This window comes from Populus alba, chromosome 2, assembly GCF_005239225.2.
Source record: "Populus alba chromosome 2, ASM523922v2, whole genome shotgun sequence".
In the NCBI taxonomy this organism is placed as follows: Eukaryota; Viridiplantae; Streptophyta; class Magnoliopsida; order Malpighiales; family Salicaceae; genus Populus; species Populus alba.
In genome coordinates, this window is record NC_133285.1 from 15,223,695 (window position 1) to 15,250,415 (window position 26,721).

General features: G+C 34.7%; 3 protein-coding genes and 1 long non-coding RNA gene across 12 annotated transcripts; 2 read left to right on the top strand and 2 right to left on the bottom strand.

Annotated features, from left to right (window-relative positions):
• Positions 1-1,717: 1,717 nt before the first annotated feature.
• LOC118049896 (uncharacterized) lies at positions 1,718-5,875 on the bottom strand. 7 transcript variants are annotated; one of them, XR_004687773.2, is made up of 4 exons: positions 4,835-5,710; positions 3,179-4,563; positions 2,139-2,225; positions 1,718-1,986 (listed from the first exon to the last, which is right to left on the bottom strand). XR_004687773.2 is itself a non-coding variant. In XM_035060056.2 (4 exons), exons 2-4 carry the CDS (start codon positions 5,478-5,480, stop codon positions 1,927-1,929), a joined length of 2,091 nt encoding a protein of 696 aa, XP_034915947.1. In that variant the 5' UTR covers positions 5,481-5,499; positions 5,721-5,875; the 3' UTR covers positions 1,718-1,926. The 7 variants fall into 7 exon arrangements, 5 of the variants coding, with proteins under 5 accessions (XP_034915947.1, XP_034915948.1, XP_034915946.1 ...); XR_004687771.2 differs by having other exon boundaries at positions 2,139-2,228; XM_035060056.2 differs by lacking the exon at positions 2,139-2,225 and adding an exon at positions 5,721-5,875 and having other exon boundaries at positions 4,835-5,499.
• A 1,284-nt stretch (positions 5,876-7,159) lies between these two features.
• Positions 7,160-8,871, top strand: LOC118049895 (uncharacterized). The gene is made up of 3 exons (XR_004687770.2): positions 7,160-7,756; positions 7,909-8,110; positions 8,744-8,871. It is a non-coding gene; the product is annotated as an uncharacterized lncRNA (long non-coding RNA).
• A 4,880-nt stretch (positions 8,872-13,751) lies between these two features.
• On the top strand, positions 13,752-19,277 carry LOC118049894 (uncharacterized). 3 transcript variants are annotated; one of them, XM_073407396.1, is made up of 10 exons: positions 13,752-14,036; positions 14,962-15,297; positions 15,523-15,610; positions 15,764-15,876; positions 16,310-16,394; positions 16,571-16,643; positions 17,570-17,625; positions 18,018-18,083; positions 18,706-18,771; positions 18,842-19,277. In XM_073407396.1, the coding sequence occupies exons 1-10, from the start codon at positions 13,876-13,878 to the stop codon at positions 18,920-18,922; spliced, it is 1,125 nt and encodes a 374-aa protein (XP_073263497.1). In that variant the 5' UTR covers positions 13,752-13,875; the 3' UTR covers positions 18,923-19,277. The 3 variants fall into 3 exon arrangements, with proteins under 3 accessions (XP_073263497.1, XP_034915945.1, XP_073263498.1); XM_035060054.2 differs by having other exon boundaries at positions 13,753-14,036; positions 15,538-15,610; XM_073407397.1 differs by lacking the exon at positions 14,962-15,297 and having other exon boundaries at positions 13,753-14,036; positions 15,538-15,610.
• A 1,224-nt stretch (positions 19,278-20,501) lies between these two features.
• LOC118049893 (probable LRR receptor-like serine/threonine-protein kinase At5g48740) lies at positions 20,502-25,462 on the bottom strand. Its single transcript, XM_035060052.2, has 16 exons — positions 25,278-25,462; positions 24,561-25,113; positions 24,005-24,456; positions 23,795-23,912; positions 23,625-23,693; positions 23,474-23,542; positions 23,322-23,390; positions 23,138-23,209; positions 22,967-23,035; positions 22,657-22,892; positions 22,374-22,576; positions 21,928-22,054; positions 21,755-21,823; positions 21,327-21,516; positions 21,115-21,247; positions 20,502-20,945 (listed from the first exon to the last, which is right to left on the bottom strand). Exons 1-16 carry the CDS (start codon positions 25,399-25,401, stop codon positions 20,733-20,735), a joined length of 2,766 nt encoding a protein of 921 aa, XP_034915943.1. The 5' UTR covers positions 25,402-25,462; the 3' UTR covers positions 20,502-20,732.
• Positions 25,463-26,721: the final 1,259 nt, after the last annotated feature.

The window sequence follows — 26,721 nt, forward strand, 5'->3', positions numbered from 1 at the left end:
TTTTTAAACAAAGGTGTGGTTATTTATTTTTTGGGTTGACGGAGAATGTTTATATTTGATTCATAGTTTTAATCTTTCATCAACGGGATTTGATAGACAATACGATTCGTTTTCATTAATTTATGATGGCTCAAAATCAATTCTTTATTATCAACGAGTTATTACCTAGAAAAAAAAAAAAAAAAAAAAACCACAGACGGATAGCTTGTCAATTTAAGCATTGTTTTGAATTGCGTATTTCATTAAATTTTATTTTTTTATTTAAAAACATTTTTTTATTTTAAAATCATTTTAATATACCTAATGCAAAAATAATTTTTTTTAAAATAAAAATATTATTTTAATACAATTCTAAATTAAAAATACTTTAAAAAACAACGTAACTATACTTCTAATACCTTTTATTAAATAGAAAGTTATGAATTCATTACGGAATTACCACTTTTTTTTATAAGAAAAATTCCTTGAAATTATTGAAATATAAAAAGAAAGAAATTTAGATCCATAAAATACTTCGGTCCAACCAAACATAGGTACAATTGAAAATAATTAATTGTGAAGGGTATAATTTAACTGGTCAGACTTTAAGTTTGCTTTTTAGAGATCATAAGTTCGAGTCTCATAAATCTCAGGGCTATTGGAAGTTTACATAGTTATTAATTTAAAAGCTTATAGAATTAGTCAAAATACACGCAAACTTGTCCAGAGACTTTGTTAATAATAATAATAAAAAAACTTTTTACAGCCAATGACCATGTGAGATGAATTCAATGCCTGTCTCGTCTCATTGTATTCATTTCAGTTATAATGACATACTACATGAAAAAAACAATAAGATTTAATTATGAGATCACAAAAATCACTAAACGAATTAAAAAATCACAAGGGTTTTGATCAAAATAAAAAATAAATTATTGACTATTCCCCTCTCACACCCCTCTTTTTTTTTTTTTTTTTTACCCAAAACCAAATTAATTAAAAAATATTCATCTCTTGTCAAAGAACTATCTCAACCCAATAATTTAAATTGTTAGGTGAGGTTTCAAGATATGATTTATATTATTTTCTAACAAATCCCCTCAAGTGAAAACCATTTGAGCTTGATATTTGCATAGATCCACATTACATTATATCTTATTTTTATCAAATAAATAGGGATGGTGAAAGAACCATCTCAACCCAATAACTTAAAATGTTTGATGAGGTCCCAAGATATGATTTATATTATTATTTACCACCCCTATTAAAACATAAAAGAATAAATGCAAAAAAAATAAACATGTTTTTAATTAAAAAACAAAAATAACTATATAAAATAAATGTTTATAGAAAATAAATTTTTATATTTTTAAAATAGTAAATACAGGAAAACACATCTTTTTGTCTCTAATATCCTTGTCTATTCTATGCTAAAAGAGTACCTTAAAGCTATCTATCGGAGAGCATAAGAAAATATTCTGCAATATCATGTCAATTGGAGAATATTTTGGTTATTTTCAGCAACATAATGGCTACATTTTCTCCCTTTTCTTATTTTCTTTAAAGGGAAATGAGGAGACCAATTTCACTCGAGAGCTGGCAAGAATGCTATTATTCAAGCACACACTCTTCAGGATGGTCTCCTTAATAATATTGCACGAGAATCTTTAACTAGAAGAAGGAAAGACTTAACTATTAAAACCACTTTTAAATTCAAATATATGTTAGGAGAAATCCGTTGAAAAAAATACAACCTGGAGAAATTTTGATTCACTTCAAAATTCGTCAACCAGGTCAACATTTATACTTTACAACAGCAAACTCTATGTACTGATAATTTTGACAGCTAATTAAATTTACAGTTTTCAGAACACTGTCAACATGGTACAGGAGAAAACCCTAAATCACGTGTGCAGATTCCCAGTTCTGGTATATATGATACATGATTCAGGCACTTTCAAAGGCCTCCGACGACATGCTTCTGCAACTCCTTTTTTTCAAGCTCACCTGAAAATGCAAGGTGGAGTTTCAAACATGAAGTTGACAAAAAGAAAAGGAACAAAAAAGTTATGTGCTCCGACTCGGTAGAGAAGATCTAAGCTGTCTGAAAGTAAAACATGTCTGAACTAATATATCATTAAAATTGACAGGGTTAATACCTCAAGTGTCAACCTCCAGAAACTGAGATCAAATCGAAAACACTTCCTAGCTCAAGCAGACAAAATAACCTATGTGCTCCTATTCAACTGCTGTATGTAACAGGTATTAGAGACTAATATAAAACAGGGACATCATCGAAAAACTTAAATTTTTAGGTTGAAAAAGTTCTTTGACACGATATAAAAATAACCAAACGATCACGAATTTGAATTTTATCATTCCTATAAAAATGTCTTGCCAGCTTTCTTTCTTTCTCTACAAAAGCAAAGTGCCATTAAAAACAAGTGGGCTGCTAGTAGTAGTCCCAACCCTAGCCTCAAATAGGGCCACCTCTGATTTCTCACAACCAAGCCATTTGATTGCGTGCTTGACATTCATTCATCTTACCACGCAAAATGAAAAGGAGAAGAAGAAGGAAATGAAATGTAAAATGAAACTTCTTGTTTTTTGAAATGTTGTTTAGTCTGGTTTTAAAAGAAGCATGAAGATTAGACTTTCAAATGCCAACAGAAGAAAAGGTCCACTCATATACTTCTTAAGTTAATGTATAAATTCCAAGCACGATACATCGAAAGCAAATAAGAACACTGCTTGTCAAAGCTAACACAATGGCCTGTAGCAGCCAGTCATTTCAAGTTGTTATACGCCATCTATTTACAAAGAAATGCCATGCAGTACCAATAAAACAGCCATTCTAAAAACCAAGATCTAAAATATGTGAACTCAATCCTCCTAATTTGCAGTTCTCCCTATCAGTTTTTCACCTCATAACACTTCCAGCGAGGATGATGATCTAGTTGTATGATTTTATCCTAAACTCCAAGTGATATTACAGTTTGTTTCCTCAGCAGTGTCTAACATCAAGAACTAGGTTCGTGTAATTGTCATACATGACAAAAAAAAAGGAAATCAGAAAAGGAAAATTTATGACACAAGAAACAGGTATAAATGACTATAGGACTACGCCATGGGCACAAATCGAAACTCGACATATGCAGAGGAAATCTAAACAGTGACGCGATAAAATTGTTCAGCACACCTTAGAAGATAAAGGGGGTAAAGAAGCCTGCCGCACTGGCTCTCTCAGCTGATAAGTTTCTCGAAGCTGGCTTATTATCTCCTCCACAAGTTTCAATTGTGTATTGACCCTCTCATTGTGCTCTGCAGGGAAAGTCAATTTATCCTTTTTCTCTTGCACTGTTCGTAGCCTTTCTCTAAGCCATTCAACTTCAGAGTCAATTTTAAACCTTTCACTATTGACTGCTGATGAAGAACTCCGCTGTGAGTCAATATCCAAGGTTTTGCACTGTGAATCGCCCAACTCTGGTGAACTGCTAGTGGTATCCAAATGGCTTCCACGACCATTAGGCTCAATTTCTGTCATGCTTGTTCTTGGACAATCACTCAGTTCACTAGTGGTCCAAACCTCAAAATCTGAAGGAGCACTACTTAACGGTCCACTTTCTTTTCCACCACCCTTCTTCCAAACTGTTGTTTCATCATCAACGACATGAACATCATAAACAGTCAATTCAGTGTCAAGCATGGGACTATGCATACAGCTTCCTACTTGATTCAAATGATTTCTGTCTTTTCCCATCTCCTCTTCCATGCCTCCGCAAGTTTGGGATACCTCGCTAACATATCCTTGTGTTTTTTCTTTCCCTGCTACGCAAACAGTTTTCTGCAGCACCCCTTCTGAAGTAGATGAATCGGAAGCTGACTCCTTACACTCTGGCATCATTTCCTTCCCAAAAGCAAGAGTATGACTTTCTTCATCATTTGATGAACAAGTTGCGATTGTTTTCACTTCCTTCTGAAAACTGGTTTTACTCTTCACCATCTGCTCCGGCAGCAGGGATAGATTCTCATCGGAATCAAATGAAAGTGAAGGCCCTTTTCCAGTACTGTTCATCTGATTGCTTGAGTCTTCTTCCAGCTGCTCTTTTCCTGAAATGTTCATTAACTGATAAGCTTTGAGTTTCTTCTCTAGATAATGATTCTCCAGCTCCTTCCGAACAAGGATCTCTTTCAGAATATCCATCTCCTCGTCATCATAAGCAAACTTTTCTTCTATCATCCTCTGATACTGCCTCGTTTCCATTTCTATCGATGCCTTATCCTCTTGCAACCTCATGATCATGGCCATCGCCTCATCAGCTGCACTAGCAGCAGCAGCCCTCTCTTTCTCCAACTCTTGGTAAAGAGCAGCTAGCGCAGTTTTCTCTTCTTCAAGTGATCGTTCCAACATTTTGATCGCATCATTTCCAACACTGTCCGATACATCCTCAGCATTACATGCCATGTTTTTAACAAATGATGGGTCGTTTCTGATGCCTTTACCCTTGTCATACAACCCATTCAACTCAAAACTACTGTGAACTCTTTTACCATGATCAATAACAATTGGACCATGTCCATCACCTAAAATGGCATTAGGCATTACCAGAAAGGTCAGTTTGCATTTCGGTGATAACTAAGAAAATCAACAAAAAATTTAAAAGAAACCATTTTTAAGTCACACTTCATCGCTATTTTTTATGACACATTGAGACTTCAACAGAAGTTATTGTTTTAACTTTTAATACCGAAATCAGGTAATTAAGAATCTAAAAGGTATAGCAGAATCACCAACAACTAAAGAATAATATTTAGGGAGGAAAAACAGCTCACTTAAGATGCACATTTCACTCACCCAGAAGACCATCTTCAGTTCCACTTGCAGGACCCAAGTTTCCACTGATTTGACTTCCCATTTCACCGCCGCTATCATGACCAGAGTGAGGAGCAGCTAGACCAATTGAGCGTGTGCTATTTACAGACAAAGCGGAAAGGAATCTACCATATCCAATAGTAGCTTTCCTGCGCCTCCGGATCCCAGACTTGTGCTTTTGGTTCATAACTTTCTTCTCCTTAGCATCATATCCACTTTCGCCACCAACACATCTTGGACCTGAGAGGGACGTGGAGCACCCTTCTCCCTTCAATTCAATCACCCCATTTTCCCGTTTCTTATCTCTAACACCCTCCACATGCAAATCACTTGATTGATCCGCAAACCAAATCAAATCAAACGGGAACCTACTCTTCACCAGCGCTTGGACATAATAGATTTTGCTTTTTGGCCAATCAATTAACAGTTTATGCAAACACAAATCGTTGTTTTGATACCCAAAAAGGCCTGTACATGGACATGGCAGATAAAACCCAAAAACACTCAAGAATTTTGATAAAAGAAATGCATAAGCGGATCCACAAAGCAGGACATAAGCAATGGCAAGGTCACGAAAGGCAAAGATAAGATCAGCCAAGGTCCACGAATGAACTGCCCTGGAAGCCATCCTCCTTTGAATGAAGCAACTGAGAATTACAAGCAATTCAAGAACTAAAAATCAAAACCCCAACTAGAAAATTCAATCTTTTTTTTAGCCAATATAGTTGCAAATAATATCTAGCCATAGTCAACCATGTGGATGAAACTACAACCAATCAAGAAATCCATCTCAAAGAGAGAAAATAAATGAAGAAAGCTTAATACTTAAGTAAGCTGAAAAGGGAAGAAGGAGCTAGAACTTACGTACATGTTAGATATGAATATCAGTTGAAGACTTTGAAGTTGATCCGACCACTAAGGATCTGACAAGACAAGAATCACGGCATGGTAATTTTCCGGGAAAAAAACAAAACATAAAAGGAGTACAGAACTTACGTAAATGTTAGATATGAAGATCAGTTGAAGACTTTGAAGTTGATCCGACCACTAAGGATCTGACAAGACAAGAATCACGGCATGGTAATTTTCCGGGAAAAAAACAAAACATAAAAGGAGTACAGTAAAGTAGCGGTAGTTTTTAAGACAGATTTCCCAAGTGTGAGGGACACTGTTTATGTGTTTTCAAAAAATTATTTTTTAAAAAATTTAATTTTTTTTAAATTAATATTTTTTTGATTTTTTAAAATTTTTTTGTATGTAAATATTAAAAATAATTTTTAAAAATAAAAAAATATTATTTTAACATATTTTTAAATAAAATACACATTAAAATATAGCCCTAACAAAACTACCCAACAACCTATCGTCGGTTTCACTCTAGGTTGAAAAGTTATGTAAGACAGTCGCATACTTTTGTTTGAAATGCACCCTCTGTCGATTACCATGGAAATATCTATTAATGTCGGTTTTATTAATTCATTTTTTTAATGTGATATCTCAAAATATATCTTTTATATTTAAATAAGTATTTTTAATAAAATATAGATATTAAATAATGAGTTAATCTAGAAATAGAATATATTGTTCATCTTTTTCTTAGAAAAAAGTTCTAGTAGTTTCAAATTTTAAAACGGGAGTTCTTAGGAAAATAAATATATTTTTTATTTTTATTTTATTTTTCCTTTATCATTCACTGTTATTGGACTTTTTGAGATTTTTTATTTAAAGGGAATATTTTATTTTTATTTGCTTATTTACTATTAATAAAGTTTTTTTTTGTTTTTTATATAAAGAGTTGAATAGTTTGTTTTTGATAAAAATTGAATATCTAGGGTATCTTTTTCTAGTTATGGTTTTCCTTGAGGGTTTCAACTTATAATAAACCATATTATCTATTTTTTTCCCGCAATATTAATTGATATCAAAGTTTAATATTTTATGATGGTTTTTGTTAAATGTTATCAAATCATTATGGTTGAAGATAATAAATGATGTGTTTTAGAGGCCAATGAATTCTAGTGATTAGCTACTATATATTATTAATTATTAAAAAAATTTAATGATAAAAACTATGATAGAATAACTCGCGTAAATATTTCATGGATCCACCATGAGATAGCTACACATAAAATGATCATTGATTATCCAAGAATGTTTTGCTCGAAGGAAAGAGTTTTTGAAAAATCTAAGTTTTCTCCATTATCCAATGTTAGAATTGTCCCTATATAAATAGAGATAATTTTAACGTTAGTTTTATTTAAAATCAAAATGCATAACTCTTTAAACGAATATAACTCTATTTAAAATTAGGGGTGAGCAAAAAAACCGATAAACCGATTTAACCGAGAAAACCGACAAAAAATTAACCGAAAAAACCGAACCGAGAAAAAAAACCGATTAAACCGATTAGAATTTTTAGAAAAACTTCCGGTTCGGTTCGGTTTTCGGTTTTGTATTGTTGAAACCGGTAAACCCAAACCGAACTGAACCGGTTCTAATAAAAACAATACTATAAATAGAAAAAAATCTTTGCCTAATGCTCAGTAACCTAACCCTAGCAGTGCGGCCGCCCCTTCTCTTTCTCTCAAACACCAGAGACACGCTCAGCTGAAATCCTAACCCTAGCACCCGCAATCGCCGCCTCTCCCTAGACTCTCAAACCCCAGAGACACGCTAAGCATCAGCTGAAATCCTAACACTAGCACCCGCGGCCGCTCCCCCCTCTCCTTAGAGTCTTAGACTCTCAAACACAGACAACCAGAGAAATGTCAAGCATCAGCTGAAATTTGAAAGTCGAAACCAATCAAGCCTCTCAAGTCTCAACAATAGATCAACGTGTTCCAGAACAGCAGAACCTATCTAGTTGACCTTTCCTTTTCATCTATACAAGATCACAGACACATGGTACTTCTCTGAATCTTTATAACATTTCACATATGCATCCTGTCAACATTCTCTCATTGTCATCTTTTTCAGCCCCTTCTACAACAAGATCATAATTTATTAATGACCTTGCTGAATTTCTTCTGGCAATTTTTTTATTTTTATGGTTGCAGATAAGATGTTGGGTCTAAAACGGACTATACTGTTGTAGATTCAAGAAGAAAGTTTGATTTTATAGCAATAAGTTTTAATGATGTTTTTTCCTTTTTAATTAATTAATTAGTCTATCCTCCATTATATTTATTGTATTTGCTTTTCAATGCAGAGGTCAGAGACACAGTTGTTGTTTTGAATGCTCAAAAATCCATATCTAAGGTAACCATTTGTAGTTTTTTATTGGGTTTTTATTTTACTGTATTGCTTGCGTAAATGTTTGTGATTGCTTTAATTGGGTTTTTATTCTTGAGCAATGAAAGGAATGTTTGTAGAATTGAAAACCCATGTTTGTGCTTATTTTCGTTGATAATTGAAAACCCATGTTTAAGCACTAAAAGGAATGTATATATCTTGATCTAGTGCTTGCGGCATTGCAAATTAATAAGTCAGAATTGTAAATTAATTATTTTCTGTTTCTTCAAATTAGTCAAATTTGACAACAACAATATAAGGAAGTGCAGAATATGTAAAACTGTTTTCCAAACCAAGTAGGCAGAATTGAAAACCCATGTTTGTGCTTTATTTTCGTTGATAATTAAGGAAATGAGAGATTCCTTATATGTATTTTGATCTTCAATGTACTTGTTGGTGGAAAATCATATTGATTTTATTCTTTATATGAAAAATTATTTCTGTTTCTATTTAGATTTTTGTTTCCCTGTTCAACTTTCTATTTTCATTCTATTGCTTGGAATTTCTCTTGAAAATTGCCCAAATCTGATGTGGAATACTTTTATTTTTATATCTTTTAATTTAATTTATCAAGTTATAATTTTATATTTTTAATTTCAGGTTTCGATGGTGACAATTGGACTATTAGAGTGTTTTTATGATAATATTATTTGTTATTTTTGTTAAGCTCTTTGAAGGCAATGCTTTGTAATTTGTATTTTAACTTGTTGGTATGTTTTATTTAAACTTATTTGCAGCAGGAGTCCTGCCCACTCAAACAAAACAAATGAAAAATTATTAGGAAGGCAACAAATGAATATTCAGTTGCAAAAAAACAACCCAAAAAAAGAATTGATTTGGTTAAGAATCTTATAAGAAAAGTAGACAATATTATTATTAATTACAAGCCCATCAAAAATTTAATTGACAGCCCATTAAAAAGCCATTACAAACAGCCCAAAATATATTATAGGTTTTTTCGGTTTTTTAACATTAAAAAACCGAACCAAACCGAACCGAAACCGGTCGGTTTGACTCGGTTTCGGTTCGGTTTCGGTTGATTTTTTTTGAAAAAAATATAATTCGGTTTGGTTGGTTTTTTTTGACAAAAACCGAACCGAAAATGATCACCCCTATTTAAAATGATACAACTTAATTTTAAATAAACTCTTAAACAAATACAACTATTAAAATACAACTTTTCATTTACTCTAAAATTATTTTTCTATTCAGCATTATTAGATTTTTTTTTGAGTTTGACTATTTGGAAAAAATAATTTTTATGTTTTATTTTTCTATTTAATATCAATAAAGTTTTCTAATTTTTTCTATATAAAGAGTTATAACAATCTTTTGACAAGTGAGATTTAGATAGATAAAAATTAAATATTTTAAATATCTCTTTATATTTATAGTTTTTTTGTCTTTAAAAATTTTAACATGTAATTAACAAACCCAATCAATTATCTTTCAATCCCAAGAGTGTGTTTATGTTTTAGGTAACTTTTATGGTTGTGATTTGAAAAAAGTAAGTTTTAAAAAAATACAGTTAGATGTGGTTAGTCGGATTTAGATACATGTTTGGTAAAAATTATGGTTAAAGTTTATGTGTAGTAAAAAACATGTAAACATTGCTTTTTAAAATATGGTTAGAAATATAGTTGTAAATGCTTTTCAAAGTACTTGGAAATACATTAAAATGATATTTTTTTATTTTTAAAAAATTATTTTTGATATTATCATATCAAAATGATCTGAAAACATCAAAAAAATATTAATTTAAAGCAAAGAAAAAATAAAATTTTTTAAATTTTTTTCAAAAATAAATAAGATTTTATGAAATTCAGTTAAAAATATATATAATAACTGTTATACAAAAACTACATTTTAAATTTAATTTTTTAATAGTTTAATAACATAAAATGCAATTTTATTTATTACCAAATATTTTATTATATTTGTGTGACCACAAACATAAAAACTAACAAAAACAAACTCAACATTAGTCAAATTCAGTGACCGCCGGTCCAAGACAAAAATAATGATGAGTGTAAGTAACTTGGAAAAATTAAAGAAATTTATATTAATGAGACGAAGGAGCGATGCAAATTTTTGTATATTAAGGTTTTGCATCAAGCAATCAATTATATTTATTCGAGATTATTATTTACTTTAGTATGCAAATTTTTTTATTTTTTCTATTTGTTAGGGCTGTGAAAAAGCAGAGAAGATTAAGTCAATCTGAGGTTTTTTTTATAGACAAGTGGTCTTTTATTTTTAATTTTTTTATTTGAATAAATTTTTTATTATTATCCTGTTATCTTAGTTTTAATTTTATTTAAATTTGTACAAATATTGAATACATAAAAATGCTAAATGGACACTTGCTAGCTTTTAAAATTAGAAACACTTAATTGATAAGTTTTTAAAAGTAAGAACACTTAATTATAAAAATAAAAACACTTACTCTTAAATACAAAAATAAAAATGTAAATACTTAATTAAAAATAAAGTGAAACATTCATGCATAATTATTTTGTACATTAGCATGCTAATATGTAAATCAATTGGTCACGCCAACATGTATAATGGATAAAAATTAACAATTTTTTTATTTATTAAATAAAAAAATTGCACATTCAAATAGAAAAAATAAAAAAAGAACAAATAAAAAAAACTTAAAAAATAAAAAAATTTCACACATTAGATTAGACCTATGTTTTCGGCTCATCAGACCCAAACACAAGTATAGCTTAAATCACCAACAGGGCGTGGCTCAAGTGGTTAAGGGGGCAGCTCTCCTTCCTTTGAACCCAGGTTCGAATCCCAGTGGGAGTGGGGCTGGAGAGTTTGCTCTCTTTCTATTTCTCTTGGGTCCTCCCTGTGCGGTATCTCTGTCACCCCCGCGGTGCCTTACCTGCTCACTAGGGCTTGCAGGATGTTCAGTGGGCCGTGGGATTAGTCGTGGTGCGCGTAAGCTGGCCCGGACACCCACGTTATCAAAAAAAAAAAAAAAAAAAAAAAAAAAGTATAGCTTAAATCCAAAAACCCAACCTAACCTCTGTATTGTATTTAAAGAGAATTTTACTAGATAATTGATTTTCTCTTCTTTTCTTTTCCCTCCCCCGCCATAACTTTTCTCTCAAATATATCAAAGAATTCATCTGTATCTAAACTTAATCTTTTGAATTCTAAGAAGGGTTTGAAGAAACAAGTAAGTATCATGAACTCTTTTTCTGTTGTTTTTGAATGGTGATTAAACATCATATCTTCGGCATCTAGCTTTTGAATCGGTGAATATTCAGTACATGGATGATAACATTTGGGTTAAAAACAATCTGAATCGATTAACAAGAATGGTAATAGATTATGGTACTTTACTGCAGGATATGCTAGTCCCCAGGCATCTGGGAGGGAGACATTGTTGTGTTTATCTTCCTTGGGTTGTGATTGGGGACTGCAATGGCTATTCGATAATGCCAGAGAAAAGGGGTGGGTGGTTTCAGATGAGGAGGGCTCAGAAGTTTATAGGCAACATTGACAGATGCGAGCTGCTTGATTTGGGTTTTAAAGGATCTCCACACTTTCAGAGAAGAGTTCATGGGGCTATAATTTCTACTCAAGTCCGTTTAGATCGTGCATTGGCCAATGAAGAATGGCGTTTAATGTATCTGCTATATATCCATCATCTTCCTAGAACCCAATCGGGTCATAACTTCATTCTCCTTTGCCTTACAGGTTATATATGTCTCCCCTAGGGGTCCAGGCCATTCCATTTTCAAGCTCCAAGAACGTTGCATGAAGAGTTTGAAGCTGTGGCGGCCAATTAATGGAGAAATTAACTTTGATTCTTCCCTCACGGATGCTCTCTCTAATATGGCTAGACAAGCTCAAATTCTTAACAGAGATGTCTTTGGTAATATTTTATGAAGTTGTACGACGAATTCTTGCTCGTGTACAAGGAATTCAGAAGTAAGGGACTCTGATTCCCTTTCTCACCTAGAGGAAGAACTTACCACAGAATATCAGAATATTTTGACACAGGAGGTTTCAGAAATTCAGGGTTCAATGGCTTCAACTTGGAGAAATTTTTGCTCAACTTTTTCAACATAACAGGATTGAGAAATCGAAACCTGAAGACGGCTCTTGGACTGATGATCCTGCTCCTGCTTTGTTATAACAATAAAATTACTATGCCTTTTCCTCAGTTTCCAAATCATCCTCTCTATTTCTCGGATCAAGGGGCTAAGTTATTATTGTAACCAGTCACCGCTTCTGAAGTTCTAGCTGCAGTAAAGTCTATGAAACCTTATAAAACTCCCTGGCCAGATGGATCCTTGACAATATTCTTTCGAGCTGGTTCCTGCCCTTCAAACCTAACTGAGACATTCCTTTTTCCTTATTCCGAAGGAGGATGTCCCTGCATGTAAAAAACAGTTTAAGTCTTTGTAACGTCAGCTACAAAATTCTCACTATAGTGCTGGAGGTGTTAGAGAATAATATAAATCATATTTTGAGACCTCATCTAATAGCTTAAGCTATTGGGTTGAGATGGTTATTTGATATGATATCAGAGTTTTAATGATCAAGCGGTCACGAGTTCGAATCTCATAATTCCTATTTATTTGATAGAAATTATGCACAAGTTAATGTGGATCTGAGCAAGTTCCAAGTTCAAAGAGCTTTCACTTGAAAGGGTGTGTTAGAGAATAATATAAATTATATCTTGAGATCTCACCTAATAACTTAAGCTATTAGGTTAAGATAATTCTTTGACAAGAGGAACCTATCTAAACTCTCACTATGCCTTTTCTTGGACTTGAATTTATCCTTGTTCTTCATGAATATGTATACTAGGCTTTTTCATGCGTCTAACCGCAATATAGCAGTGTCCAACTAATATCCTTCAAAATGCTCTCCATTATAAATCCTTTTCAAGGTGCTTTTTTTGCTGGCCGTTCTGCTCTTGATAATATTGCCATGGCACAAGAGCTTACGCACTCCATTCGCAACTCAAAGAAGAGACATGGCAACTTAGCTATCAGAATTAATTTGGCTAAGGCATATGATAGGGTGGATTGGAGTATATTGCGTGAAACCTTGTCTGATTTTGGGTTCCCTTCCAGCATTATTCATCGTATTATCTTGTCTTATGTCTCAGGATCTTTTATTTATATATATCATATCCAAATTTTTATTCAATATATGTATTGGTTTGCGAGGAATATTTTTTCACAGAAATAAAGAATTATGATTATGGAAGATATTTAAATTTTATGTGATTTATAATTATTCTAGTTAAATGAAAAATGACATGGGAAAATATGATATCATAAGGATTTTTCTCTTTTTTAGTAAAAAAGTCTTCAAATCACCTTATATTAATTATGAAAAATAAATTAGCTAGCAGGTTTGAGTGATGAGATACTTTGGCATTTTATCAAATTATTTCTTTCCTTTTCTTAATTCTGCATTCTGTTAAAGTTTTAAAATATATCCAAACATTTTGTTGGCCAAGAAGACTTTTACTCGAGGACTTGAATAATTTTATGTTTTTGACAAGAACTTGGAAAGAACTTTCCAAGCATAGAATATCCATATTTTATATTCGCTCTTTGACCTCAGCCATTCATACATGGCCTCATTGGACCCAAAAACTTCCTCATATCCCCCCAAAGCCCCGTCCAAACTGATCTCCAACTCGGCTAGGAAGAGGCAGCAGCAGCTGCCATTTGTCTTGGCTCTACGGAAAGATGGCATTGATGTCAGTTTTAACACACGGGTCATCCTTAAACCTCCCAAAACCTGCTCCCAGATGCTTCAGTCCAAGTCGACGAGCACGAGCTCTAGTACTGAACCACTCAAGGTCTGGTCACAAAGTTTTCTTTTGTAACAGGGGAACCTCAACTTTCAGGTAACTTCCATCTGCTTCTTTCTCGCTACTTGTTCTTGGTTTTTTCTCAACAAAGAAAATGGGAAAGCTTTGGTTTCAATGGCTGCTTTCTTTAGCATCCTTTAATGATTAAGTTGCTTCTCAATGTAATGTTCATCACTAAGTTTCCAAGCTAACTGGTTTTTCTTCTCTGGTTCAACCACGTGGACTATGAGTAATTTGATCATTTCCAAAAGTTTTGATTTCTGGTTCAGATTACTTTTTGTCTAATGATAAAGGGTTTGTTTTTTGAAAAGAAAAAAGAGTGATTAATGTACTGGATAACAATAAAATCAGACATGTATAGTTAACTGCATTGTGTTGTGCATGGATTGTTCTTTATCAGGCACTAAGATGTCCTGACACTCTGTTTGTTAGGAGGGATTGAGGGAAGGGTGGATGAGAGGGGAGGGATTGAGTATTCTTCGTTTGGTGAGAAGGATAAGCATCCAAATAAGGAAAGGAGGGATCCCTCCTCCAAAGTCCAATCCTTCCAATTTGGGATGATTGTCTCCTATCCTTCCATTTCTTTGTGATTTTCAATGATTTCGATTTTGATGGGTTGGCTGTCATCCGTCCCTAAAGGTTGTTAATTTTGATAGCAAAATGAAATACACCTCACCAATATGTGATGTCAACAAATTTGAAAACATTTATTAATCCAGAAATGTGGTACTTTGATGTCAAAAATCGCAAACATTGTTGTCTCTGACGCTGACTGGAGGCAGTAACTATCCCTGCCTGACAAATCCAACTCTTAACAATGGTGAAAAAAGAATGAAAAGAGAAAACCTTACTCATTAAAATGCTGTCCCTTTTGGTTCATTTCCTGCTCCAGCACTTGGTCATCGTTGTTCAATTACAACTTGGTGCTTAATTATAATGTGCCATGCATCTCTTGTCATAGGATTAGAAGATTTCAGAGTAAAGATTCGAGAAATTATGAGGCTGCAAAAGATACTCAAGGTGACCTCGATATACCTTCTGATGAGGCAGTTGTAAATCAAAAAAATGAACCAACTTCTACTGGAAGTTCATTTCTCTTGATATTAGCAATCGCGTTGGGTGTCGCCGCAATTTTTACAATCATGTCAGTTGGCCTTAAGCAGTCTAGTACAGGATCTTTCTTTGGAGTTCAATTTCTGGCTGAAGGTTCACCCTCACCAGTCATGGCTGCATCCCCTATTGGTTTTACTTTCAAAGCTTTTGGATACAGAATCATACTTCCTGAATATGCTCCAGGGTATGCCATCATTCTGTCACTGCTATTTTGACTGCAGTTTGTCATAATAAACTGCACTCACATTGAATTCAATCTTCTTCCTAACTTTTTTCCGTGGTCTGTACACATATCTTCACAGCATGCAAGTGCTTAGATCTTCTCATATTCATGCAAAAAGAGAAAACTAGACAGCATTGCATCCCTATGTGTATGTTTCATCTGGCATTCTTCATAAGAATATCCTAGAATGGCAAATTGCAGATGCGTTTACTTTTGGCTGCTCATGGCTGCTGGTTGTGGACTTTTCATCAGTGAAGAGGCTTTAAATATATGGGTCTGTCCCATCTACTGGTACTTCTGTTTCGGCGACTCGTTGCTTACCTAGATCTTTTGTATTTTTAGGATTTCAGTTCAGTACTGGTAGTCTTTTATAGTCCTATTTTTTTTATTTATAGTTTTTCCAATCAGTTTCTTGCTTATGATTTAGGTAGGCATAACTTTGTCGCGGATGCTGTCTTTGGATGGCACATGGCAATCATTTGCTGGTTCTTTCTCCAGAAATGCTCCATACATTATATCAACAGTTCTATGGGTATACTGGTTAGTGGCAAACCACTTTGTTCTTTGGCACTTCATATGTCATTGTTATACAACCAGTTGTATATCAGAGACTACCGTTTTGGAAAGTGAATTTCCCTGTAGACATTTCTTTTATCTTGAACTGATATTTTCTGGATTCTAATGAAAGCTTACACTTTAATGCTCACTTAAGGCATGATGACATAATTAGAGTGCCTTGAGACTTAAATAACGTAAGGCTAAATTTCCAAGTGAGCTTTGGCTGTCAGTTTCCTCAATGTCTATGAATGATATTAGTAATTTGAAGTAGGAGCCTAAAACACACAAGTTAATAAGGTTTTTATGGTTGTTGATAAGTCATTCCTTGTTTCCTTTTGAGCCTTCACTGCTTTGAATTCCTAATATTCATCTCAATAACTTCTTGGTAAATCTCTCGCCGGAACCTGATCTTCAGGGGGGTATGCATCAGTGATATGATACCGTTCTACCTGGGGAAGCTTTTCAAGCAAAGTGGTGCATCCGATGATGTTTGTTCAAAGGTATGCTGTTGTTGATTGCTATTTGTTTGTTAATGGACATGCATGCAAAAAAACAAAAATGCTTAGATACTCAAGTTAATCAGCACTAGGCCTGTCTAATACATTTACAGCTACACAGTCTTCTATAACTGCAATATATGATCTGTGCATATATTTTACATCGATGATGGCTATAGTTGGGCATCAGTGAAGAGAAGGTGTTGAGCATTACAAGTGTTGTGCAAAAATATGGCAATCTCGCAGGTGTTGGTAAGTTATATGAATTTGGTTACTGTTTTTCATCTGCATGTATTCTGAATCTTATATTTTTCATATAAATGAATGGTCTTATCAGTTGACGGTTAATAATGCATGTTAACTTGTGCAAATGCTCTCAATGTCAACAGATATGCGTTCTTTTATTCACTCTGCTCTTCATTTTTATGACATAATTTAGTTGGATGTTAAATAATTTTCAAACACTTTAGCTTATTGCTGCCAATTGGGTGTTACACTGTGTTGGACTGCAATGCATGCATATGGATGGCAAGATTTGTGTAATCTATGTTAAGAACCTGTTTGGTTGTTTTCTGTTTTCAGAATTTTGGAATAGGATAAGAGAATTGAAGAATAGAGGTAGGAAAACTAACAACTAGGGACATCCAAAAGAGATGTTAGAACTTAGTATGTTCTATGAAAATCTGAAAACCATTTTTAAAAAATAGAAAATAAAAAAACAGAGAACTACAAAATACAATGTACAGAAAATTTGATGTTGGCGCTTTTTCAGAAGATAAGAGCTTGTGACTGTGTGATGAGATCATCCTGCATTCTACCCCCAGAAATTCTTTTATGGCGTCATGTACTTCATCTCAGTCGACAGCAACACGTTTCTTACCTGTTTGTTGTTTCCTCCACACATTTCCTCATGTTCCTAAGTATGGAGACCTCTTTTTCCTCTGAACTTCAATACCCTATGCCACCTGACATGCTTTCAATATACAAGCTCTAAAGGCTCACTGGTTGTACTCTTTAATCTTATGTAATTTGCTAAAGATAGATGCAATTGCTGGCTCATCTTGGTAATGGTAAGCATGTTTACTTGATTTGTTCAATTTTATCATGTTTGCATGAGTTGCTGTGCATGCTTTAAATTGAATCACCTTTTCTGATGCTTCTGGCGTTATGATCTGCAGTTGAGCGGTTTTCTCTTGGAGCGCGAAATCCCACAGCTTTCTTGGCGGGGACAATGGTGAGTCATAGTCACTTGCATGTTAACTGCATAACTTGATATTGCGTTCAGTGAAAAAAATCTGTCAAAATGCTCCGTAGTAAAAACTAATGAAGTGCGTAGTATTCTCTTCCTTAGAGCTGGAGCTTGAGTGTAGGATTTAATTCAGTTTTGTTCTTTGGGTTTTGGAAACGAACAATCGAATAAAGAAAATCAACTGAAGTTTAGAAACTAATATTATAAATTAACAAAAGAACTTGAGTGTGAAAAACAATTTAGTCCTATATAACAGAATATGTGGTGAAGATAACTGTTCTTTATAACTATCCAAATGAGGTTTATATATCATATATCTTTTTCGGCCTCTTGTTGTTCTGAGTTTCTCTGTTATTGTGATTCGCTATCAAATACAGGGTGTATCTCCAGAGTGCTTTTTAACTGGAGTTTGTTGTGGTGGCTTGATCACACTTCCACTTCAGGTGAATCTAGCATATCCACATATTTTCATGCATGGATGTATTATATGACCTTCAAATGTGTTCTGTGTCTAAATGACCTTCCAAACATTATTATTATTATTCAGCACCTGCTAGATGTATCTCATGTACTGTGTACCTTGAAATACAGAAAACTCCCTTCCTGTGTACGAGAGTTATGGTTCTAACAATGTGTTAATATCCTGTTAATGATCAACAAATACAAAGATAATATATTGCAAGTCAACCCCAAAAGCTTTTATTTGAGGGGGAATGTGTTAGAGAATAATATAAATTATATCTTGGGACTTTACCTAACAGTTTAAGCTATTGGGTTGAGATGGTTCCTTGACAGTATGGTGGGCAGATTGACTTGCTGATTAGCTGTTTTGTCTTGCTTGTTTTCTGGCACTTGATTACTGTACTATAGGTTTCTTGAGTTTCAACAGTTGGAATTTCTCACCTAGTTATCAAAACCTCTGATGCATTTTTCCATCAATATTCTCCGCTTTGGGTGTTTATTTCCTTCTCAGTTATAAATTATGATGTCGATAGTTAGTAAGCTAGTAACATCTGGTTAGTTGGATTGCTAACTCCATCTGTTATCTTTGTTTTCTGAGCTTAGCTCGGGATTGGATTTCTATTGAGGGAGCGCCCCATGTTTGCCCTTGCCACGGTTGCAACAGTTGTGGTAAACAAAATACCTTCGTTTTGAGTTCTGATTTTGTACACACCTGTATCTGACCTGCAACATCATGCAGGGAGTCTGGACTGTGTTTCCATATGTTATGGCTGCTTCAACAGCATTATTCTTTTACCTTAAACGTCGCTATTCTACATAGTTATGCTCAAATCTGTCTGCAACATGGTTCCAAAGTTACGAAATGATAAAGCTATCATATCCGTATGTTCACCAGCACTGCTAATCCTACCTGGATGGTTTGCAATTTTCCGTTGAAAACCATCCTTAAGTTTTCCTTGTTATGCTTCTGCTATATTTATATTATATAGAACTGTTTCCAGGTGAAGTTTAGATGTAAACAAGATTATTTGATGTACAAAATAGTTGATGGCCGATTTCAATTTCCTCTTGTAAGGGATTCTTCACTGCTTCTGTCACAATTTGGACTCTCACAGATCATTGTAAACACTGGTCAATTCAAAAGAAATAATATTAATTGTTGGCCTTAAGTTGCACGCATTAAAGTATATTGAATCTACAGGACTCTGGCAGATGAGTATGTCATTGCTTCTTAAACGCAATTTAATCAACTGGGCTGAGCGTAGTTGGTTTGGATATTCCTCTAAACCTCTTGCTGCAGCTTGTCTTGATGTCAATTTAATCAACTTTATTGTTTATGTAATTGATGTCAAATACTTCTATCAACAAGAATTCACTGCGCATTATAACAGGATACCAAGGATGACATCGATTCTGTCAGAAAGGTGTAAATTTATCAGCTGCCTAGAGATGAGTGCTCTTGCTCACTTTTGTTGCTCATAGAATTTAGAGGGGAGAACCCGATTTACTTCCTCCAACACTCCCAAAAAAGCGAAAATTGAATTCAGTGTCTGGCTATTTCCTTTAGAATTTCTCATGATTTTTCCAGGACAATCTCGTGGCTTTCATTAGCATGGCTGTTTCTTACAATATTCTAGTTTGTCTGTCTCCTTCGGAGGCATTATATTACTTTCTGTGAGTGTTTCATGATTGGATTGTGGCCTTCACTGGATAGTTTAGGTTTAAGACATCCCAATGTTCTTTGCTTTACAATCATCTCGTCATCTGCATCAACACAGCATACTCCAGAGCATTCAGTCATGTAGCTTTAAATAAGGCAATGATGTTCCAGGTATCAGCTATGGTTTCTTTTCCAATTACTCTAGAGTAGATGCTGCAGATTGTTTGCAGAGAACCAATTGATTGGAATGACCAGAAGAGTTGTGTATCCATCATCGGTAGCCAATTATTCTTTGCATCACCATGGCTGAATGATGAGAAAGGAAAAATGAAGGGAAAATATGTAGAGGTGATGTTTGGGCAATTAGTAAGGAGAACTGTCAAAGAACCATTTCAACCCAAAAGTTTAAGCTTTTACATAAGGTTTCAGGATATGATTTATATTATTCTCTAACACATCCTTTCAAGTGAAAGCTCTTTAGGCTTGAAACTTGCACAAGTCCACATTACCTTGTGCTTAATTTTATCAAATAAATAGGGATGGTGAGATTCAAACTCGTAATCACTATATCATCAAGGCTCTGATACCATGTCAAAGAACCATCTTAACCCAAAAGCTTAAGCTTTTAGGTGAAATTTCAAGATATAATTTATATTATTTTCTAACAAGAACACAACATGGAAAGTGGAAATATGTGGCCACTGTTGAGCAATCAGCTTGGCAGGTGTTACATATAGTAGAGAATCTATTTCTTGCTATTATACATTGCATAGATACAGGTAAATTTATTAATACAAGAATTCTCCCAGAAAAACTTTCTGTTGAACAACTTAATCAAATATCATCCACAGCAACTCTTTTTAATAATATATGGACCTAAATTCTGCAAAAAGCACCTATTTACCATCTTCGTATCACAAGCATTGATAGAGTTGATAAATATATTGTATTGCCTCAACTAGAAACCAATTTAAATGTCAAAAGACGCAAGGAAGGAGAGCTGAATGCTGTAGGCTTCTTTCAGCTCTGCCAAAACCTCTGCAATGGTTGGCCTCTGCGAGGCATCTCTCTCTACAGACCTTACAGCTACTATAGCTGCCTTTCTCATGCTTTCCACATCAAAAGTTCCCTTTACGTTTTCATCCACTATTTCAAATGCTCCTGCCTGCAAGTAGGGCTTCGCCTGCAGTTCATATTGCAATGAGAAACTGCTCACGGTAATCAGACTTCAAGGGTACAAAGGATGATTGAAGGTAAATGTCAGCGTTCAAAATTCCTAGACAAGATGTTAATAAACGTTTCCATTGTGGTATTTGCTATATACACAATGAAAGAGGAGGAGTTTTGGTTACCCATAACACCAAATTGAAGGAATCTGGAGTTCCAGAGCGACGCAATGGTTCTCGCCCGCAGATGAGTTCTAGAAGAACAACACCAAAGCTGTAGACGTCGCTTTTCTCTGTAAGCTGTTGGGTAGAATAATATCTGCACATGACATGAACAATTAGAATTAGTGAGTTTTTATCTATCAAGAATCAGCAGTTTACAATAACCAAGAACTTACTCGGGATCAAGATAGCCTGCAGTGCCCTTGACAACAGTGGTCACATGAGTAGCATCTGCCTGCATAACTTGCTTAGAAAGGCCAAAGTCACAGACCTTGGCATTCATCTCCTTGTCCAACAAAATATTGCTACACTTCACATCCCGGTGTATGATTCGTGGATCACTTGCATTGTGCAAATAGTCCAATCCTTCAACATTAATAGCAATGAAACTCTGATGAAATTTGATCTTTCTGTAGTAATTACTATATAAGATGCCTAAAGACATTCAAACTGCAAATTTCACTGTATTTTCAGTACATTCAAGGGTCGAAAGCTTCACCTTTAGTATTACTTAATCTTTCACATAACTATGAGGAAACTCAAACGTCATGTTTTCCCTGTGACTCTTGCTTGAAGGAGAAGCATAGACATTGAATAAACATACCTTTTGCAGCATCAACAGCAATTTTCAATCTTCGAACCCAGCTTAAAGAAACTTTTCGGCTGTTTGGTCCTAGAAGGAAAGGAAATGGGGGAATTATAGGCACTGATAAGAATAAATAATGCAATAACATTTAACAGCAATTAAATAGAAAATCCCATCTCTTTATGGCATACCGTAAAGGTGATCAGCCAACGAGCCACCAGGCAGATACTCATACACTAGTATCTGCTGCTTTGATTCATGGCAAAATCCTTCCAAACAGACAAGATTCTGATGACGAACTTGTGACAAAAGATACACCTAACAAGCCAAGAAACGAGAAACAAGGTGACTGTAGACTCCTTGTTAATATAAATTTCCATGCATGCATCTTCCAACAGATAAAGGAAAGAGTGAGGGGAAATTGCTGAAGTGTTTCTGGCTATGAAACACAAGGGACTCCCTCTCAAGTGTGATATGATTTAATGTCTATTACTGAGAAACACAAAACCACAGTAGTATATTTCATCTCCTTGCTTCAAAACAATTCATCAATGAGAAAGAGATAGTTACCATAAAAAACATAGAGGTGCTCAGGCACACAATAAGATGCTAGAGCAGAGGGGTTCAAGCAGTAAACCTCATTAATAAAAGAATCAGCTCCAAGTTGACTTTTATCGAATCGCACTTTCACTGCTACCAGTTTTCCATCTGAGAGCTTTCCTAGATAAACAGATCCGAAGCTGCCACGGCCGATAACCTCCTTGAAGTTATTTGTAGCTGCTTTTATTTCTTTGTAGGAAAAGATTCTTGCAGCATTCCAATTTCGCATATCCAATGCCCCTGAGCATTGGAAGTAAATTTCAATATAAGAATGATATTTAATGAACTTCCATATGATAGAGAAGTGAAGTTTTACTTACTTTCTGAATATGTGATTTCAGTTCTTTCTTTCCTCATGTACAATAATACTGAAATAGAAATCACAATAAGGGAAAGTAAGGTTCCTCCAATGGCACCAAGCATGATTGCCATGTGAGTATTTTTGTCAGGCTTCTTCTTGGTGAAGACAGTAACTTGTGGAGTCTCAATAGATGGATCGGAGGAAACATCATTGCATGACAAGGTGGAGAAGGAAAGGCACAGATTCCCGGATGTCCTGCAAAAAAAGTTGATGCATCAGCATGTTAAATACCACAGCAAGCAGGAAAAACAAGAACATCAATGTCATACCTGACTTCCAAACTTTCTCTGTTCAAAGATTGTGGGAGGGTACCTTGTAGTTTATTGTTTTCCAGGTTCCTGAACAGTGCAAGAAAGGAGTTTTTCTAACTAATGATTCACATGGCTGTTTCAAATCTAGAAACTGATGCTTAGTTCATTGGAGATGAATTCGTTGCTTACAATAGGTGAAGGTCCTCCAACTCTCCCATGTCATCAGGAACTATTCCATCTAAGCTGTTGTTTTGCAGGTCCCTCCATGTTCAGAAGTTACAGTGTTATCGATTAAGAATGAAACTGGGTGACAAACTGACATGGAATTTTAAGTTTTAATTCAATGCTACACAGAGAGAAATTTGGAACTCACAGAATTTGAAGGCTAACCAAGTTCTTCAATTCAGTTCCAAAAGATGTTAGCTGATTGAAGCTCAGGTTCCTGGAAATTTCGGTATAGAGACACATGTCAGGCTTTATAAAGAAACAAAACATGGGCTTTTCTTAATACGTAAGCATGCATACAGCTTCTCAAGATGCTGGAGGCTTCCTAAGTTCTGTATCTCTCCAGTAAGTGACGTGTTGTGCAAATCCCTGAAGCAAATTACCAAGGAATGAGAAATGGAGTAAAAAGAAGTAAAATCAAATGAAAACAACAGGAAGAGTCAGGGTTTACAGTGTTTTAAGATCCAACAAGTCACCAAAAGTAGGACTAATTGACCTCAGATTTATGTCTGCAATCTCCCTAAGAAAATCACAGAGAGATGGGAAATGGAGATGGCATGTGTTAATAGATCTCAAGGGGAAATTGAAATCGAAAATAAATTACTTTAAATATGAACCCACAGTGATGTAACTATGCTTCCTTCGCATCCAATATGTTCCCACATTGTCGGCGAGCACGGATCATCCTCCCACCCGAGATCCAAGCCAGTAGACTGCTGAATGACCTGAAGTGCTGACACTGCAGCAGAATTCAATAACCAAGAGAGAAAGAAGAGTCAATTCTATCCAAGCAACTGGGATCATCAAGGACGCATTTACAAGGAATGAGACCTGTAGTTGAGGAAGCTTCCAATGGAATATCAACAATCTCATACACCTCAATAGCATTGATTTGTGGATAGAAGCTGATGCTTTTCAGTGTGATATTCAAGTTCTCGATTCCTTTTTGAGTCAAGTGTAGAGCACTGGCTTCTGACATTTTGACATGATAATTTGACCGCACTACATCTCCATTAACCAAGACATCAAAAGATGGAGAGGCAGGAACAATTCCGGCAAAGTAGAGTATAATGTAGTAGTCCCCGAGTGCATCAAGAGGAAGGTTATAAGTTAAGACATCTGTTCGCGCAAGAACTCTTGCAGTCTGAAGAACAGCAGGAGGAGGACTCTCAAGGACACTCGACAAATTGAAGCCAAGTAAAAAATTGAATCCAGATGACACATGAAAGGGTGTGTAGCTTTGATCAGCATCCCAGATACGATCATAAGGATCCAAAGGGTACCTGTTTTAGAGTCAAGAACAAAGAATCACAGACCTTGTGGTACAAAGCACTGAACATATTTATCAAGGAACGAGGAGAAGAAGATGGTATTGAAAGGTTGTTACCGCAAGGACTCATTATAACCACTGTTGATGCGGTAAGCCTTCCTGAGAGACTTATTTGGGAAATCCTTCATGCCAGTATGGTAAGCTCCTCGAGGAAGTGGTCGAACTTCAAGTGATGAAATAACAGGAGATCCACCATGGGGGACAGAATGTAAACAAAAGGAAAGTGTATCCTTATAATTAACTGGCCAGACAAACTCTTCTATCCATGGATCATTACCAGTGAGGTTTACAGTACTGGTGATGGCAGTGCCAAGAGAAACAGAAAAGACGGGAGGTTTTCTAAGTCTGTCATAATTCTTGTACACAAATCGAGCTCTAACTAGAACCATGTTGGATGACACATTCTTCTTCACTGGTAGTTTATAACACTTCGGACTTTTGTCATCTGGGAAAAACCTCAGGGGGGAATTGGAGGAGGATGTGCCCTCGATGTAATCAATGCTTGTTGTTTTGCCTGAGCTAATGTATGCACCATCTGAGACCCAAGAGATGTTGGATGCATCAACGTAACCCGTAGTTCCACCACAAGATAAGCTCAAGAAACCGAAACCTGTGTCAGTTTAAGCAACATTATCATTACATATCAGTTCAGTTCAGTTCAGTTCGAAATGTCTGCAAATATAGATATTACACAAGCAGATTCAATTTACGTAGAATCATCATACTATATATAAAACATTCGTAACTAGATGGCAATAAGACTGGCCACAATACCATCTTGGTTACAGAAACCAACAGTCCACAGGCTACACAACAGAACGAAGCCAAGCAAGAAGCACTTGAAGGCCATAGAGCCAGAGCCAGACCTGGACCACTCAGTAGAACCAGGACAATACATGGATTTCAAGTCTTTTCTTGGTTACCCTTTTTTATCATAATCAAAAGACAAGCAAGAAAAAGAAAAGGGAGCATCTGTATATATATACACGTATGAAAGGATAGTATAAAGGGGTTGGTTGAAGTGGGGGATTGTGTTTCATTAGTGGGGTGGCAAATTGATGGATTAAGGACTCATGATTATTGCTTGTTAAGGATGATGATCAGTCAGAAATTTGCTTTATGCTTCTTGTTTGGGGATGGATCTATGTTTGGCTGGATCTAATTGCAAAGAGTTTTTCATCATAGAAGCTATATTATTTTTAAAAACACATACAAGGACCAAAAAAAGTTTCACATAAAAAAGCAATTTGTAAATAAAAATAAAATATATGGACTGGAATGATTTTCAGATATTATAAGAATTAATATGAAAATTCATCTGCCTATTACATTACATTATATTTTTCATTGTGTTGCACATTAAACTTTTGCCTAAAAAAATTTTGTGTATTTTGTCTTCACATATCTAACACCCCAAACACTACTAAAAAATTGATGAATACAAATAAAAATATTGATGGATTTTTTTTATCGGTATTTTGTGGTGATTTTTATGAACAAAATTTTTTTCATCGCTAATTCCGTCGGTAAACACAATATATCATCGGTATATACCAAGCGAATCCCAGCCAAAATAGAAGGAATAAAAAAATTCAAACAATTTGACAACGTGTAAGTTTTTATAGGCATCATTACCGATGGAATTACAGTGGGATTCAAACAAGCAAACCATACATTGACGTTTCACTTATACCGATAAAATTACCAAATAAGTCATCGTCAGAATAATTCCATCAGTAAATTTATTGGTAATATTTAATATATGATCAGACGCTTGACCCTCCTCACCCCCCCTATTTCTAATTCTTCCTTAAAAAACCTTGGCGACAAAACAATCCCCCTCCCCCCTCGTCTCAACACAACTCATCATTTTACAACTTTTTCAATCACAATAACACTTTGTTTGACAATATTCGTGTTCTGATTGAAATTTTATTGTGAATTTTCCGTCTTAAGTAAACAAATCTACCATTTTTTTTAATTTAAACACAATTTAAAATTTTTTTTTTATTGCATGTTTCTATAGTATATGTATTTTATTTTGGTGTTTACTTGTTTTATTGTTTTTTCTCAAACAAACTTGTTGTATGGATTTATGATTTTGAACATGTTATGGTTTGTTTTAGATTTTGTAAATTGTTGAAAATTATGTTGAATTGCCAACTTAGGTGTGTTATGATGAAATAAATAATGGCTTATTTAACGGGTCCTTTTTATA

Excerpts from the sequence above, each read along its gene's own strand:
- LOC118049896 (XM_035060056.2), bottom strand. The coding sequence starts at position 5,480 with ATGGCTTCCAGGGCAGTTCATTCGTGGACCTTGGCTGATCTTATCTTT. Across the intron at positions 4,564-4,834 it reads AACTGAAGATGGTCTTCTGG|GTGATGGACATGGTCCAATT; the intron begins GTGAGTGAAATG and ends ATGCCATTTTAG. Across the intron at positions 1,987-3,178 it reads TACCCCCTTTATCTTCTAAG|GTGAGCTTGAAAAAAAGGAG; the intron begins GTGTGCTGAACA and ends TTGCATTTTCAG.
- LOC118049894 (XM_073407396.1), top strand. The coding sequence starts at position 13,876 with ATGGCATTGATGTCAGTTTTAACACACGGGTCATCCTTAAACCTCCCA. Across the intron at positions 16,644-17,569 it reads TGGCAATCTCGCAGGTGTTG|TTGAGCGGTTTTCTCTTGGA; the intron begins GTAAGTTATATG and ends TATGATCTGCAG. Across the intron at positions 18,084-18,705 it reads TGATCACACTTCCACTTCAG|CTCGGGATTGGATTTCTATT; the intron begins GTGAATCTAGCA and ends TTCTGAGCTTAG.
- LOC118049893 (XM_035060052.2), bottom strand. The coding sequence starts at position 25,401 with ATGTATTGTCCTGGTTCTACTGAGTGGTCCAGGTCTGGCTCTGGCTCT. Across the intron at positions 23,036-23,137 it reads TTGGAGGACCTTCACCTATT|GAACCTGGAAAACAATAAAC; the intron begins GTAAGCAACGAA and ends TGCACTGTTCAG. Across the intron at positions 21,248-21,326 it reads GCAGGCTATCTTGATCCCGA|ATATTATTCTACCCAACAGC; the intron begins GTAAGTTCTTGG and ends TGTCATGTGCAG.